The sequence below is a fragment of the Eutrema salsugineum genome, unplaced genomic scaffold (assembly GCF_000478725.1).
Source record: "Eutrema salsugineum unplaced genomic scaffold, Eutsalg1_0 scaffold_1, whole genome shotgun sequence".
Lineage (NCBI taxonomy): Eukaryota > Viridiplantae > Streptophyta > Magnoliopsida > Brassicales > Brassicaceae > Eutrema > Eutrema salsugineum.
Window position 1 is genome coordinate 8990581 of NW_006256909.1, and position 14884 is coordinate 9005464.

The 14884-nt window shown below is 37.0% G+C and overlaps 4 protein-coding genes across 4 annotated transcripts; 3 read left to right on the top strand and 1 right to left on the bottom strand.

Annotated features, from left to right (window-relative positions):
* The first annotated feature begins 1220 nt into the window (after window positions 1-1220).
* LOC18029638 (ankyrin-3) lies at window positions 1221-2839 on the top strand. The gene is made up of 2 exons (XM_006413940.2): window positions 1221-1451; window positions 2059-2839. The coding sequence occupies exons 1-2, from the start codon at window positions 1300-1302 to the stop codon at window positions 2684-2686; spliced, it is 780 nt and encodes a 259-aa protein (XP_006414003.1). The 5' UTR covers window positions 1221-1299; the 3' UTR covers window positions 2687-2839.
* LOC18029639 lies at window positions 2787-4873 on the bottom strand. The gene is made up of 5 exons (XM_006413941.2): window positions 4445-4873; window positions 4037-4167; window positions 3732-3857; window positions 3498-3625; window positions 2787-3248 (listed from the first exon to the last, which is right to left on the bottom strand). Exons 1-5 carry the CDS (start codon window positions 4659-4661, stop codon window positions 2951-2953), a joined length of 900 nt encoding a protein of 299 aa, XP_006414004.1. The 5' UTR covers window positions 4662-4873; the 3' UTR covers window positions 2787-2950.
* A 298-nt stretch (window positions 4874-5171) lies between these two features.
* LOC18029640 (replication protein A 70 kDa DNA-binding subunit E) lies at window positions 5172-7721 on the top strand. Its single transcript, XM_006413942.2, has 2 exons — window positions 5172-5613; window positions 5798-7721. The coding sequence occupies exons 1-2, from the start codon at window positions 5327-5329 to the stop codon at window positions 7626-7628; spliced, it is 2118 nt and encodes a 705-aa protein (XP_006414005.1). The 5' UTR covers window positions 5172-5326; the 3' UTR covers window positions 7629-7721.
* A 2591-nt stretch (window positions 7722-10312) lies between these two features.
* LOC18029641 (probable methyltransferase PMT21) lies at window positions 10313-14358 on the top strand. The gene is made up of 8 exons (XM_006413944.2): window positions 10313-10496; window positions 11584-11903; window positions 11988-12136; window positions 12256-12451; window positions 12541-12751; window positions 12844-13522; window positions 13601-13678; window positions 13762-14358. The coding sequence occupies exons 2-8, from the start codon at window positions 11643-11645 to the stop codon at window positions 13988-13990; spliced, it is 1803 nt and encodes a 600-aa protein (XP_006414007.1). The 5' UTR covers window positions 10313-10496; window positions 11584-11642; the 3' UTR covers window positions 13991-14358.
* The last annotated feature ends 526 nt before the right edge of the window (window positions 14359-14884 follow it).

Below are 14884 nucleotides of genomic sequence, written 5' to 3' on the forward strand. Positions count from 1 at the left end.
ATGACGATTGCTGATTGACAATAATACTTTAAATGTTTACATAGAGATATTTATGTAGCATATTTTTCAAAGTCCTTCATTTTTATTTTTTTTAATATAAATCACATATACCGTGGAAACGTAGGGCTCCGTATCTGTATGGAATTGGATACAATATCCACAACTCTATTATCCATATCTTTTTTCAAGTTTTTTAATTGATGTTCATAAAACTTTTGATTGTAAATAAATTAGACTATATAAAGACAGCCATAATTAGGAGAATAACACGTATGTATGACGATGATGAACTGACTTCTAGTGATTTTGATATTATTATCATAAATTTTGTATAAATATGTAAAATAAACACTGTTTTCATACTCATTGTAATTGTGGCTTTAGCAAACAGTTAAAATAAGCACCCTACAAATTATTCATAGATTTTATTGAGTATTAAAATGTATGGGTATATGAGTTATTAGGTGGGAATCCATTATAAGTTTATAATTTGACTAGATGTGAAAATGCTTGGAAGATTAATTTTCCAATATATAATTTTAGTTATTATTATTTTCTTTTATTTTTATCATATGAATCAATCAGATGATTTCACCATATTACGCAGCACGCACAACTCAAATTATATGCAACTTGCTGTATAACATATTGTATAACTTGGAAAGACGAAATATTATATGTTTTTATAGGATCTGAATTTCTGGAAATGGTGTAAAAAGCGATATATATTTGATATGAGGAACCTTCCCATGAAGATTGGACATATATATAAATTGGTCCCTTTTTTCAAAGCTGGCAATCTCATCCTTTTATCCTACGGCCTACCTAATCTTTTTGTCCCATGAATTGCATCACATTGGACTGATAACTTAATAATTGATATTCTTTTTTTTTTCTGCACAATATACAATTGCTTTTCTGCATTTCATTTTATATTTATTTTTACACTTTTTTTTCCAAGTATACACCTCGAATAATTTTGATTAAACACTACTACAAAAAAGGTAAATAAATCGGCACCAAAATGTCATTTTGACCATTTTCTGCTGTTGTATTGGCTCGTCAGACTGCAACATGTTTATAAACTCGTTGGCTGGTTATTGGGAACGAGATATGTAACCGGAAGCGATCCGCAGAGAGTGAAAAGAATAGAATGGGCTTTCATTGGGCCTAACTTAAAAACTTACGCAGTTAAACCCGGGCCCATTTAGATACCACCCGAACCGGAACCGCCACATTCTCTGGTACGAAACCAAGAGCTGAACAAAGAGACGGAGAAGGAGCAGTGAAGAAGACGAAATGGTAGGCGGAAGCGGCGGTGTAAGAGGAGGAGGAGGAGGATCGGCGGATCTTCACTCCGCGGCGAGATCCGGTGATTTAGCGGCAGTTCAATCTATTGTCAGCTCTAATCCTTTGGCTGTTAATTCTAGGGACAAGCTTTCTCGGACTCCGTATCCTTTTCTCTTTTTCTTCTTCTCGCAAAATCACTCGTCTTCGTAATTTTCTGGTTGATCATGAAAGTGAGATCCTCTCGAGCCGTTTTCTTTGCTTTACTTCAAACTTTCGGTTCTCTTATGTTTGCTGAATGTTGTTTGCCTACTACCTTAGTTAGGGTTCATCTCGAGATTCGTGAGGTTACAAGTTGAAATGCGTTCTCAATTATTTTACCTTTCTCACTTTCTCTTGTCTTTGATTATGATTTTCTGGTGTGAACTTGGAAAGGGTTCTTTATTTTTTTGTTCCACGGAAAGGGTTCCTATAAGGAAAAAACTATTAAGAAGATGAAGTATATATGTTTTTGAAGCTTTATCTATGCCACAGTTCACTATATTGTATGCATCACTGTGGGAATTTACAGGCTTAGATAGGCAAGTACGATTGTGATTTGGTCAATGTTAACATTATTTCTGGGTTTTTAAATCTTTGATACTTCACATTTGATTTGGTTTTTATAGATTATAGAGCAATGAAAGATGTGTTCTACATTTCATGTTCTCTGCAGTCCATTTGTTGTCCATCTCTTTGTCCTTAACACGCATTGATCTCTTGGAGCAACAGACTACACTTGGCAGCATGGGCAGGCCAAAACGAGGTGGTGAGCTACTTGTGCAAAAACAAAGCCGATGCTGGCGCTGCAGCAGTAGATGATATGGCTGCGATTCACTTTGCCTCCCAAAAGGGTCATCTGGAAGTTGTGCGAACTCTTTTATCCGTCGGTGTTTCTGTGAAATCTATCACTCGCAAGGGGCTTACGCCTCTTCACTATGCTGCTCAAGGCTCTCACTTTGAACTAGTTAAGTACTTGGTCAAGAAAGGAGCAAATGTCCGAGCCACGACAAAAGCCGGGAAGAATCCAGCAGATGTTGCGGGTAATGCTGAAACACAAAACTTCCTTGAAGAATGTGAAGAGCAAGCGAGGAAAGCTAAGAAGAGCAATGAGGAGAAGAGAGAAGAAGTGAAACCAGTGAGTTGTGATGTTGAAGGAGAAAACAAGGATTTGAAAAGAAAGGATCCCGAGGATGGGAACGTGGAGGAGGAGAAAGAAGAAACTTCTTCGAAAGCGAAAAAGCCAAAAGTTGCTCTGCATCATCTTCAGGACACTGATGACACAGAAGCTGATCAAGAAGAAGAAACTGAGGAACCAAACATTGTAACTTCAACTAATCCATCACAAGTATCTACTTAAAAAGCGTTGTAATATCCAACATATGAGATAAATCAGATTTTCACCAAAACTTTTGTTTGCTTCTGAGATCCGTAAACGTTTGTAGAAGAATCCATCAGTTTTCATGAAAGAAAGGGTAACAGATTGTTTTCAGCTGTTCAACCAATCCTTAAAGCTGTTCTCTGTATTGCTTTCTTTTTGCTGTAAATGATTTAAGAATACATCACACAACTGTCTATAAAATCCTTACATACTCACTGGCTCTCTCAAGTAATGTTTTTGTTTCTAAGCCTTTGGAAAAAGAATTTTCAAGTATTGTGTAGCCATCCATCCAAGAGCAGAGAAGTAAACAAGAACCAAACAAGCACGCTTCATTTGTACCACGAGATTCACCTTAGAATACTGGCTCTTAACTGAACAAAAGGCTCGAGGGACCCAAGATTTTGCATGTCTTAAGATTCGCATGACGAAGACTGTGATTATGGAAGTTGAGAAACCAGATACAATGCCAGCGATCACATCATATCTCCAGTACTTTGGTCTTCCTTTTCCATTGAACCACGACTGTAATAATCTAGAGAATCTGGAGAATAAACAAATGGAAAGATGATCAATTTAGTGAAGAACAATGCCTAGAGAAGACAAGACTGACAAACTAAACAGACAAAGAACATTTTTATATGATTCCGAGAAAACAACTGCCAAAATAACTGGGCTACAGATGATTCTGTCTTCATGATTCTCCTACAGTGTGTATGTGCTTATTGATGATGAAATGCGTAAGTTTGAAATTTTTCACACTACTACAAAAGGAAACAGCATAGGAACTTACAAGACAGCGTACTGTTTAAAAATGTCGGTAAAAGAACGATCATTTGCTTGGCAACCGAAAAAGCCATCTTGATAAAGCTTTATTTTTGGAATCCCTAATGTGTACCAGCAATCGTACGTCTCATTCACCTGGAGAAACAGAAAAAAAAGTTGCAATCCGAAACACAATGAGATTCATAACAAACAGATAAAACTAATATCCAGTCAACGAATATACGTGTTTAACAGAACCTGCCTTGAAGTTATCTTTGGTAAGCAATGCGGCACCAAAGTTAGGTCTGCACTCAGGAGGAAGGGCTTCATTTGGCGCTTCTGAAAAAGCAAGCCGTGTTTGCCCCATTAAGTGATCTTTATATTCTACCTGTGAATTTGAATGGCGTTTACTTATAACCAAAAGACAGATATAGCTTAAATCTTAGAAAGCAACGTAATATATCTATTCTAAAACGCTATGGAGCTTAGCTCTTCTGCAGTGTTCAATAAAATTTCAAGAAGGAAGAAACTGTTCATAGTTAAAATCACATGGAAGAAAGAAGTCACCTTGAAGACAGAAGCCCAATAGTAATCATACCGACATCTGAATTTATCTCTTTCAAAAGGGTAAAACACATGTTGTGCCTTGATGTTCAAAAGACCAATGCCACATACTTTGGAAGACCTAAGATCAACAGCTACATCAAAAGCAAGTTAAACCAACATCAGTTTCACTATCTTCTCAGCCATAAAAACATAAGACTCATCAAACCCAAAGCCCACAATATTATCGATTAAACAGAATCAGTGTGAGAACTTTCAATTTCAATCTATTCAGAGATCATTGGTAATTGAATTGCTTAGTATAAACTAAGAAGAGCCCATTAAGCAAGCAGAAGAAACCTATCAATTTCTTCAATCATTTGATGATACAGGTAAAAAGTATTCAGACAATAAAACCCCAAAAAAACTTACAGCTGGAAACAATTTTGCAGCGGGAAGCAAGAGAGGCAGAGTAAGAAGAAGAAGAAACCCACAATTCACTGAGGAAAATCACTAAGATCCCTAATAGAAACGACAAGAAGAAGAAGCTGACGATCGAGAAAACTATCACTGTACAGAACTTCAAAGCTAAACAAGAGAAAACCCTCTTTTGCTTCTTCGTCACCGGCGCCGTTTCTTCGGAATCCATTTCACTTCCTTCTCCGGTGAGTTTTACTCAGCACAAAGAAGTTAAAGAATCCATATTTCACGGTGAACGCAAAATTGAACGACGGTCACCGGAAATCAAATCTTACGGATTTCCCGATTATCCGATTCTTTTTTTTTTCCTTTGACCGTCGTTGTGAGTTGTGAAGATTTTTTTGTGTGTATGCAACTAAAACTTAAAAATGAAAATAATATAATTTTTTTTTCAGACAGGGTTGATCAATGCGAATGTGATGGAGAGTGAGATTCAGAGATCTGCTGACTCATCAATACATTGCCACGTGTGGTCTTTTTTTGTGTGTGGCTATTTTGGGCCTAAGCATATATTAATGGGCCTATATCTGTGCTTTACTCTGATCGTAAAACATGTACGAAGAAGCTTGCTAGGCAATTTTGAGTAGGGGAAAATCCTTAATTAAGACCTAAATCGTGGCTCGATGGATTTACAATTCCAAACCTTTTTAGTTTCCCTCTCAAAAAGGGGCGTAAAGTTCTCACCTTTCGCTCATCTCTCTCAACCTCTCGATTTCTGTAAGATTCAAACAAATCAGAAGATTTACTCTTTTCCTTATCGAATCGCGACTCTCTCTTTTGTTGGGTTGTGGGTCAATCGAATCTGTGCCGATTATCCAAATCTCTAGGTTTACGATGGAGGTGATTTTGACGGCGGGGGCAATCGAGAAGATACATAATGAGGAAGTGAAGAGCCAGGAAGAGATGGTTCCGGTTCTGCAAGTGATGGATTTGAAGTCGGTTCAGACTCAGCAGAAAGATCCGACGAAGGAGAGGTTTAGGATGTGTTTATCAGACGGGACCTACTTACAACAAGGAATGCTCGGGATTACTCAGAGCAACCTTGTCAAAAGTGGGATGCTTCAAGTTGGTTCCATTGTTAGACTCACTCATTTCACCTGTAGCAAGATCCAGGACAAATGGTAATTTTTTAAAATCTATGACCTTTTTAAAATTCCTTATGAACTATTTGAGTGTACAATCACAGAAGACTAATGTTCGTTAAATGCTTAAAAGATTCTAGTTTCATAATTGGCGGACTTGTGTTAAGAGAGTACATTATCAAAAATCAATTTTTTCCCATAAGTTTTTTCTTTTTTACGCCAGGATTGTTGTCATTGTGCAACTGGAAGTGATTACAACGAAGTCTGATATAATTGGGCATCCTGTATTCAAAGGAAAGTCTAGTAATCAGCGTGGATCAGATTCTGGTAATAAGTCAAATAATAAGACTGAATTGGCTGAGACAGGGAGTAGTGTTGTAGCTATGTCACCTCAAGTTGGTCAACAAAGACAAGTGTTTGGTTCTGCTTCTAGTTCTGGTCCGAGTTCTAGTCTTCCTGGACTAACACCTTCCACTCGAGCATACAACAATCCATCTGCAGTTCATGGAGTCTCTAGGCAGGACCATGCTCGTGTTCCTCCAACCAATTATCCTCCACCACCAGCACCGATGTATTCAAATAGGGGACCAGTGGCAAGGAACGATGCTCCTCCTAGGATAATCCCAATCAATGCTCTTAGCCCGTATTCGGGTAGGTGGACCATCAAGGCCAGGGTCACGAGTAAAGGAGAGCTTAGGCACTACAACAATCAGCGTGGGGATGGGAAAGTTTTTAGTTTTGATCTTCTTGATGCTGATAGTGGAGAGATACGGGTTACTTGTTTCAACGCAGTGGCTGATCAGTTCTTTGACCAGATCGTTGTTGGTAATCTTTATCTGATTTCAAGGGGGAGTTTGAGGCCTGCTCAGAAGAATTTCAATCATCTTTCTAATGACTACGAAATCATGCTGGATAATGCATCGACGATACAACAATGCTACGAGGAAGATGCTGCCATTCCGCGACATCAGTTTCATTTCCGTTCCATAGGTGATATCGAAAGCATGGAGAGTAACAGCATCGTTGATGTAATTGGCATTGTGTCATCGATCAGTCCTACGGGGTTGATAATGAGGAAAAACGGAACTGAGACACAGAAGAGAGCTCTTCAGTTGAAGGATATGTCAGGTCGAAGTGTTGAGGTAACCATGTGGGGTAACTTCTGCAATGCAGAAGGAGAGAAGCTGCAAAGAGTCTGTGACTCTGGTGGGTTTCCGGTTCTTGCTGTTAAGGCATGCAGGATCAGTGACTTTAACGGAAAGGCGTTGAGCACCATTGGATCAAGTCAACTGTTCATTGAGCCAGATTTCGTTGAAGCTCAGAAACTGAAGGAATGGTTTGAAAGAGAAGGGAGGAGTGTCCCTTGTGTTTCCATATCTAAGGAGTTTTCTGGTAATGGCAGAGTAGACGTTCACAAAACAATTTCTCAAATTAAGGATGAAAAACTAGGAACCTCGGAAAAACCAGACTGGATTACAGTCACTGCTACTATTATATACATGAAGTTTGACAACTTCTGCTACACAGCTTGTCCTATCATGAACGGTGATCGTCCATGCAGCAAAAAGGTCACAGACAATGGAGATGGCACATGGAGGTGCGAAAAGTGTGATAAATGCGTGGATGAATGTGACTACAGGTATATCTTGCAGCTCCAATTACAGGACCATACAGGTCTTGCATGGGTCACAGCTTTCCAGGAGGCTGGTGAAGAGATAATGGGCATGCCTGCTAAAGATTTGTATTATGTGAAGTATGAACACATGGATGAGGAAAAGTTCGAAGATATCATCCGTAAGGTTGCTTTTACCAAATACATCTTCAAGCTGAAGGTGAAAGAAGAAACATATAGCGATGAACAGCGTGTGAAAGCAACAGTTGTGAGAGTAGACAAGCTAAACTATTCGTCAGGTACCAAGACTATTCTAGATGCCATAGATAAACTCAGGACAGAGAATGCAAGTTCTCTCCCCAACAAGCTAGAAGGATCCCATTACAACGCTGATGCAATTAACACTGGTGTTGAAAGCTCAGGGACCATAGATCCCTCATAAGTTCGAAAGAAGGGAATTTGGTTTACCTGCAAACCAATCGTGGTGGCTCTTTTTTTTTGTACACTTTTGGTATAAGGTATGTCAGGCTTTTCTGGAGCCTTTTTAGGTTATCTATGCATATCATGTTCTCTTTGGCTTTTGGCAAACTGCAAACTCGTAATGTGACACTTAAGTATGTTTCTCAGTTAGGAATGTTGATTTTTGGCCTATGTGCATGCTTCATTTTTTTACTTGTGATAAGAGTTCTGTCCAAGATGTGGATTTTTCAGCTGGTGTCTCCTTATATCAATGACTAATAGTTACAAAATTACAACGCGCAAAGGTAAAAGCTATTACAATTTATTGCAAAGCTCAAGGAGGAGATTGAAATCATTTTTAGGATTGTTAATGTTTCTCATGAACCGATTGGCCGCCAAACTTTCAATCGAAGTTAGATAAAAAATAATTGACTCTTTTTTTATCAAAAATGTCTTCAAGTCATCTCATCCGGTGATCTTTGAGCGACAACATTTTGGAGGATAAAGAAAATAAATAAATAAACACATGGTATGCTTGTGCTGTTGAAATGAATTATCTTTATGCAGACACAAAAAAAATTGGAATTCATTGCTTCGCTTGCCATTATGATAGACATCAAACATAGAAAAAAAGCAGGTATACTTAGTCCAAACGCATAATTAATTAATTAATTAATTATTAATTGACTGATTTAGTGGCAACTTTTTTCATTTTTTTCCATCCCTTTTTATGGTTATCGAATAGACTATTCCTATTCTTAAATTCTAAAATAGACAAATGGTGTAAAAAGACCTAATAACACATGGGAAGATGATGCACCATTAACAGATTCCACATGGGGGAAGGTGAGTTTCCATTATTTTCCAACTTAGACTTATATTTTCAAAAGTATTTTGGGTCGTCGTTAGTCACAATTCAATAACTTACGCGCCATGATATTTCATCTTAGAACTTAGATCCGGCTATATCATATATGACATTTTGTGATTGCAATTATGAGTAAAACTGTAAAGTATCACCAAATTAGAGAAGATTGTACAAATTTTAGATGTAATACGGATCCTACATTTGTCAAAACTTAAGTTTTCTCTAGAACTTCAGTTTCGCTTGAAATGAAATCTTAGGTCTTAGATCGGTAGTATAATACAAGTCAACTAAAGTTTTTTGTAAACGTTGATTTCCTACTTTGACTTTTTTTCAGCGTGAGTTATTAAATACAAAAGAGTAAATACTAAACATATAATTCTTCTTCGTGATAGTCTTTGATGAGTGCTTAATTATAGACTAATACACTGTTTATTTAGCTGACGTCGTGAAATGAAAATAACTAGATAATTGTAGAATCTGGAATGTTTATATACACACTACAATCTGGAGTACATCACTACAGTCTTGGAGCAAGAAATGTACTTGAAACGCGTTTTAATTAGTCAACACTTAAGAATAATAATTCAATGTTTCCGTGGATCTATCACAAAAGTGACAAACCCACCGACTAACTCGGCCTGATCCCAACAACTTCGATTAATTAACTAATTGCGACTCTATAAAAAAAATCGTATTTTTGTAATGTATTCGATTGGTTCATCTAGATTACAAAGTCGTGATTTTTTTTGGTTGAAATCATATAGTTCCAATATTTATCCAATCATATTACATCTGTTTAATGGTTGTGTAATAAAATTTTAAAAGTGCAAAAGAAACAAAAAAAAAAACATTCTAGATTTTTGAAGTTTGAAGTTTTATACCGTATACACTGATATGTTTTTTTTGAACAAAATATATAGACTTATATGTTACGAGTTTGTTTCAGCTTGTGTTAAATTTGTATGAATTTAGAAACACAAACTTATTACCAGAAAATTGGGATTTCCATAAATGGGGTTATGCATGGGAATTGGGCAATGATCGAAGGAGGAAAGTCGTATCGCTGATATATGCCGACGGTGAATTGTTTTGTCGGTGGTGGGATCCATTATTTAATATTTTTTAATTTAAATAAATCGTCTAAATTAGAATCTCAAAAAACGATTGGTTACTTTAGTATTAAAGGAAAACAATTTGATTCTTTTTCAAACTAACCTAGAATTCCGGGAATGGCTAATCTAAAAAACGATTCAAAGTCTAAAAACAATCGTTGCGTTTTCCCAGAGGGCCAGAGGATCTATCATTTATAGAATTCCGTATTTTTGGATTTTCATATTTGTTTTTTTACACGTAAGATATTTTATATTTTATGTGTGTGTAATGTGTATAGACTAATGTATTTTAGAGGCAATTGAAGTTTGATCCAAATGATTTGAGTTCTCATTCTTTTCCCTTCTTTTATCACTCTATAGATATTTTGTGATATCCACCAGAAAGTATTTTGCTTAGAAAAAATAATATTACATCGTAATTAACAAACAACATGTGACTATTATTTTGCTCTTTGTTTTATCAACATTCAATAATTATATAAAAACAAAAGAAAACCAACAGTGATATTATGTGAAAATAATAGTCAGAATTTAAAGAAGGAAAATGATAGAAAACGAAAGGAGAGACAGAGAGCGAATCAATTAATAGAAAGAAAAAAGAAAAAGAGGAGGAGAAAAAATAAAAATAATTTTTTTACAGCCAATTTGCATAAGAAGCTATATATGTTAACGTTCAGCTTCTCTGCAATCTCTCATCTCTCTCCCATTTCTTCAATTTTGGACTTCAAATCCAAAAAGAGATAATCAAAGTCTCTCTCTCCGTCGCCGGAAAATCTTCTCCTCAGGAATTCGAGGAGACCATTCGAAGCCGAAAATTCGGAAATCGCGCTCCAAATCCAGAATTAGAAGAGGATTCGTCCTCGAATCTAGGGTAATTATACGTTCTTCATAATCAATCCTATATCTTCATAATTCCAGTTTTTGTTTCATTTTTCCTCTTAATAATATCCACTTATTTTCCATCGAGCTCGATTTTTGTTTTCTGCGGTAAAACCAGATCTGGATTTCTGAATTTTGTTCTGTGGTTCCTCTTTATTCATCTTTCGATGAGTACAGAGCATTTCCGTAAGAACACATTATAGTTTAATCTCTCGTATACAAATCTGTTCATTTTGTATTTATTTTTGAATAATGTGGATAATCTTCACTCTGAATTTTTCGAATTTGGATTACAGAAATCCAGATTCGTTTCGATTTCGCTTTTTTGTGTGAGTATTGTAAAATTCCAGATTCATTGTCAATATTTTGGTGTGTTTTTCGTCTTAATGTTATTGCTTTCTCAATTGTGTGTAAAATTAAAGATTAAAAAGACTTTCCGTCTCTGCCAAGTAATGATTAATGCTAAATTTTGTTCCTTCTTACACTTTTTGTCCTCCTTTGTGGCTTTTTAGCTGTCTGCAAGCTTTTTTCTCTGTGTGTAGATTTGTTCTCAGACTTTAAATGCGAAAGTGAAACAGTTTTTAACTTTATCCTTAAATATAGAATTCATTCATGTGTATGCATTTATTATTTTATGGAACCAATTGTTTATTGTCCTCGACCTTGATGGAAATAGTGAGAGCATGTTATGGCGGTCGAATCTGGGTCCCAAACACCATGTGAGAAACATTAAAGCAACAATCTCTTAATGTCGGCAATGTTGTTTGTTCCTTTTAGATCTCGATTCTCGACGTCCTTTGTTTCCTCAGCCTCTCAATCTTCATTTGTCAATTAGTCACTGGCCCATCACTTGTTTATTCAGGATTTAGCATAAAAGATTTCTCTTTCCTCTTCGGTAAAAATCTTGTTTTGTTGTTCTTGTTTAGTCATCTCTGATGTTTGACCTTTTACGTTTTCGTTTTATCTGTCTGTTGCCGCTGGCTCTGGTTCGTCGTTTTGGACAAAAACAGGAATTCCATTCTTAGAAATTTTCCATTTCGATTATCGTAATCTTGAACAATCATGTTGCACTTTTGCAGGTGTATTGACCTTCTAAAAATAGGATTCTATTTATATCTGTTATTCAGTCCAAAAAACGATGAAGTATAAAGATGAGAAGTACGAGAAAGCTGAGAAAGGCTCAACAAAGGTCTTGCCCAAGACAGTTTTACTGATTGTGCTATGTGGCCTCTCATTCTATCTTGGTGGGTTATATTGTGGGAAGAACAAAACCGAAATTAATGATGTTGCAAAAGCTGGTTCTTCCTCAGATGTTGTTGACTCTCTTCAAGTCAAATCTGTTTCTTTCTCGGAATGTAGCAGTGACTACCAAGATTACACTCCGTGCACGGATCCAAGGGTAAACTAAATTTTTTCTTTAGCTGTGAGTGCTTGAATCAGAAAAACCTTTAGCTAATGTTTCGATTTCGCTTTGCTTGTTCAGAAATGGAAGAAGTATGGGACTCACAGGCTTACTTTCATGGAACGCCATTGTCCTCCTGTGTTTGATAGGAAGCAATGTCTGGTTCCTCCTCCCAACGGCTATAAACCGCCGATAAGATGGCCAAAGAGCAAAAACGAATGTTGGTACAGGTAAATGTTGTCCCTTTACTCAACCCAATTGTTCCATCTCACGTCTCATTTGCTTCTATAGATCTCTCTTGTCCTCAGATTCATGAAGTGATTGCCAATTTGATGTGATTTAATTTCAGGAATGTGCCATATGATTGGATCAACAAGCAGAAATCCAACCAGAATTGGCTAAGGAAAGAGGGTGAAAAGTTCATTTTCCCGGGTGGAGGTACAATGTTTCCTCATGGAGTTAGTGCTTATGTCGATTTGATGCAAGATTTGATCCCTGAGATGAAAGATGGGACTATTCGAACTGCCATTGACACTGGTTGTGGGGTGAGTTTATACTTATTGAATTTAACTTGGCAAAAAAAGGACTCGAAATGCCCTTTCTTCAACTCAAAAGGTCTTGATCTGTTTTCAAGGTTGCGAGCTGGGGGGGCGATTTGTTGGACCGCGGTATCCTAACGGTGTCACTCGCCCCGAGAGATAACCACGAAGCTCAAGTCCAGTTTGCACTAGAACGTGGAATTCCTGCAATTCTTGGCATAATCTCGACTCAACGTCTCCCGTTCCCTTCAAATTCATTCGATATGGCTCATTGCTCAAGATGCCTTATTCCATGGACAGAATTCGGTAATATAACTGTCTAAAATCTTCTTGATCATAGATTGTTCTGTTTGTGTGAAATCACTGAAACAATCTTTGTCTCTTCCTTGCTCTCTCAGGTGGAGTCTATCTTCTGGAGATTCACCGTATCCTAAGACCTGGTGGCTTCTGGGTCTTATCTGGTCCACCAGTCAACTACGAGAACCGCTGGAAAGGTTGGGACACAACCATTGATGAGCAGAGATCAAATTACGAGAAGCTGCAGGATCTATTATCTTCAATGTGCTTCAAAATGTATGCCAAGAAAGACGATATCGCAGTGTGGCAGAAATCTTCAGACAATATGTGCTACAACAAGCTGTCCAACGACCCTGACGCATACCCGCCAAAATGTGATGATAGCCTCGAGCCAGACTCTGCTTGGTATACGCCGTTACGACCTTGCGTTGTGGTTCCAAGCCCTAAGCTTAAGAAGACAGATTTGGAATCAACTCCCAAATGGCCAGAGAGATTGCACACAACTCCTGAAAGGATCTCTGATGTTCCTGGAGGAAACGGTGGCGTGTTTAAGCACGACAACAGCAAGTGGAAAACGAGAGCTAAGCATTACAAGAAGCTGTTACCTGCTATTGGCTCTGATAAGATTAGGAATGTGATGGATATGAACACTGCTTATGGAGGTCTTGCTGCTGCTCTGGTCGATGATCCTTTGTGGGTCATGAACGTTGTCTCTTCTTACGCTGCGAATACACTCCCCGTTGTGTTTGATCGTGGATTGATCGGAACGTATCACGACTGGTAAAATTATCAAAACCTAGTCTTTCTACTTTTAATCACTTTGAATTCACATACATAATGTGCTCTGTTGTTTCATAGGTGTGAAGCTTTTTCGACATATCCAAGAACTTATGATCTTCTTCACGTTGATGGGCTGTTTACATCTGAAAACCAAAGGTAATGACAGAACAGAGATCTCAAACTCTAAACTCTTCAAAACTCACTTTTAACTTGATAATAAACGGTCTTGTTTTCGACAGGTGTGAGATGAAATATGTAATGCTGGAAATGGATAGGATCTTGCGTCCTAACGGGTATGCGATTATACGTGAATCGAGCTATTTCGCGGATACCATCGCATCAGTTGCTAAAGGACTGAGATGGAGTTGCCGTAAGGAAAAAACAGAGTCTGAATCAGAGAATGAGAAGGTCTTGATTTGCCAGAAGAAGCTGTGGTATTCATCTAACGCAACTTCAGAAACAAAATAAGAAAAAAAAAAGAAAAAAAAAATACGACGAATCTAAAGCTTAAGCTTAAAGCTTTTGTTTTGTCCGGAGGTTTCTTGAGAACAAAGTCACGAGAACAACCACCACCATAGGTTCTTTGTCTTGCTTCGAAGCCAAGAAAGCTGTTGAAAGCTGCCAATTCATTTTTATTATCCCAGCATATTTATCAACTTTCGAATTTTTTTTTCTAGTATATGCTTGGTGAGAATTATATTATTAATTTGTTTGTTTAAAGAGTAACTATTAAGCTCGAGATTTCTCCAATGTTAGGTATATCGATTTGAGATATCGTTGTATTGGTTTACACGTCAATATGTCATCCATTAATATACATTATAAATTTTTCTCTTCCTTAGTATGTACTGCATTATCCAGTCCAGCAATTATATAGGGATGAAAAGCAAGCATATACAATTTCGGTAAAGTAATTGACGTTTTGGATTACTAATTTAGTCTGTTGTGTTTTTAATAATGTAGCCAAAAACACAAAAGTAAATCTGGTGGGGTTGGTTAGGTGTGGAAGATTCTTTACTGAATATGACACCACAATTTTTAATCTGACTGACCAAACAAAATTTATGCTTAACACATACTTAGAAACAAAAGAAAAATCGCTAATGGGCATTATGCAACAAGTTGAATTTATGTAGAGGGAAATAACTTTCTTCTCGCTTTTTAAACCTCCCCAATGACTTGAATTTCTTTCCCTCCAAATTAACCCAACCGATTTCTTTTTTCTTTTTCAGATAAGTCCATTGTTTGACTATATTTACTATTTTTGTTATCACATCAACCTGATTCTTCCATTGATTTTCAAAGATTGACATGCCACATGCGCATGGCATGTACCAAGAAAAATATAATGCTATCAACAAA

What these genes read in the sequence shown, in the direction of transcription:
- LOC18029638 (XM_006413940.2), top strand. Translation starts at nt 1,300, where the DNA reads ATGGTAGGCGGAAGCGGCGGTGTAAGAGGAGGAGGAGGAGGATCGGCG. An exon ending in GACAAGCTTTCTCGGACTCC is followed by an intron (nt 1,452 to 2,058) that starts GTATCCTTTTCT and finishes TTGGAGCAACAG; the next exon opens with ACTACACTTGGCAGCATGGG.
- LOC18029639 (XM_006413941.2), bottom strand. Translation starts at nt 4,661, where the DNA reads ATGGATTCCGAAGAAACGGCGCCGGTGACGAAGAAGCAAAAGAGGGTT. An exon ending in CTGCAAAATTGTTTCCAGCT is followed by an intron (nt 4,168 to 4,444) that starts GTAAGTTTTTTT and finishes CTTTTGATGTAG; the next exon opens with CTGTTGATCTTAGGTCTTCC. An exon ending in TTTAAACAGTACGCTGTCTT is followed by an intron (nt 3,249 to 3,497) that starts GTAAGTTCCTAT and finishes TTTATTCTCCAG; the next exon opens with ATTCTCTAGATTATTACAGT.
- LOC18029640 (XM_006413942.2), top strand. Translation starts at nt 5,327, where the DNA reads ATGGAGGTGATTTTGACGGCGGGGGCAATCGAGAAGATACATAATGAG. An exon ending in AGCAAGATCCAGGACAAATG is followed by an intron (nt 5,614 to 5,797) that starts GTAATTTTTTAA and finishes TTTTTACGCCAG; the next exon opens with GATTGTTGTCATTGTGCAAC.
- LOC18029641 (XM_006413944.2), top strand. Translation starts at nt 11,643, where the DNA reads ATGAAGTATAAAGATGAGAAGTACGAGAAAGCTGAGAAAGGCTCAACA. An exon ending in CTCCGTGCACGGATCCAAGG is followed by an intron (nt 11,904 to 11,987) that starts GTAAACTAAATT and finishes TTGCTTGTTCAG; the next exon opens with AAATGGAAGAAGTATGGGAC. An exon ending in TTTACATCTGAAAACCAAAG is followed by an intron (nt 13,679 to 13,761) that starts GTAATGACAGAA and finishes TGTTTTCGACAG; the next exon opens with GTGTGAGATGAAATATGTAA.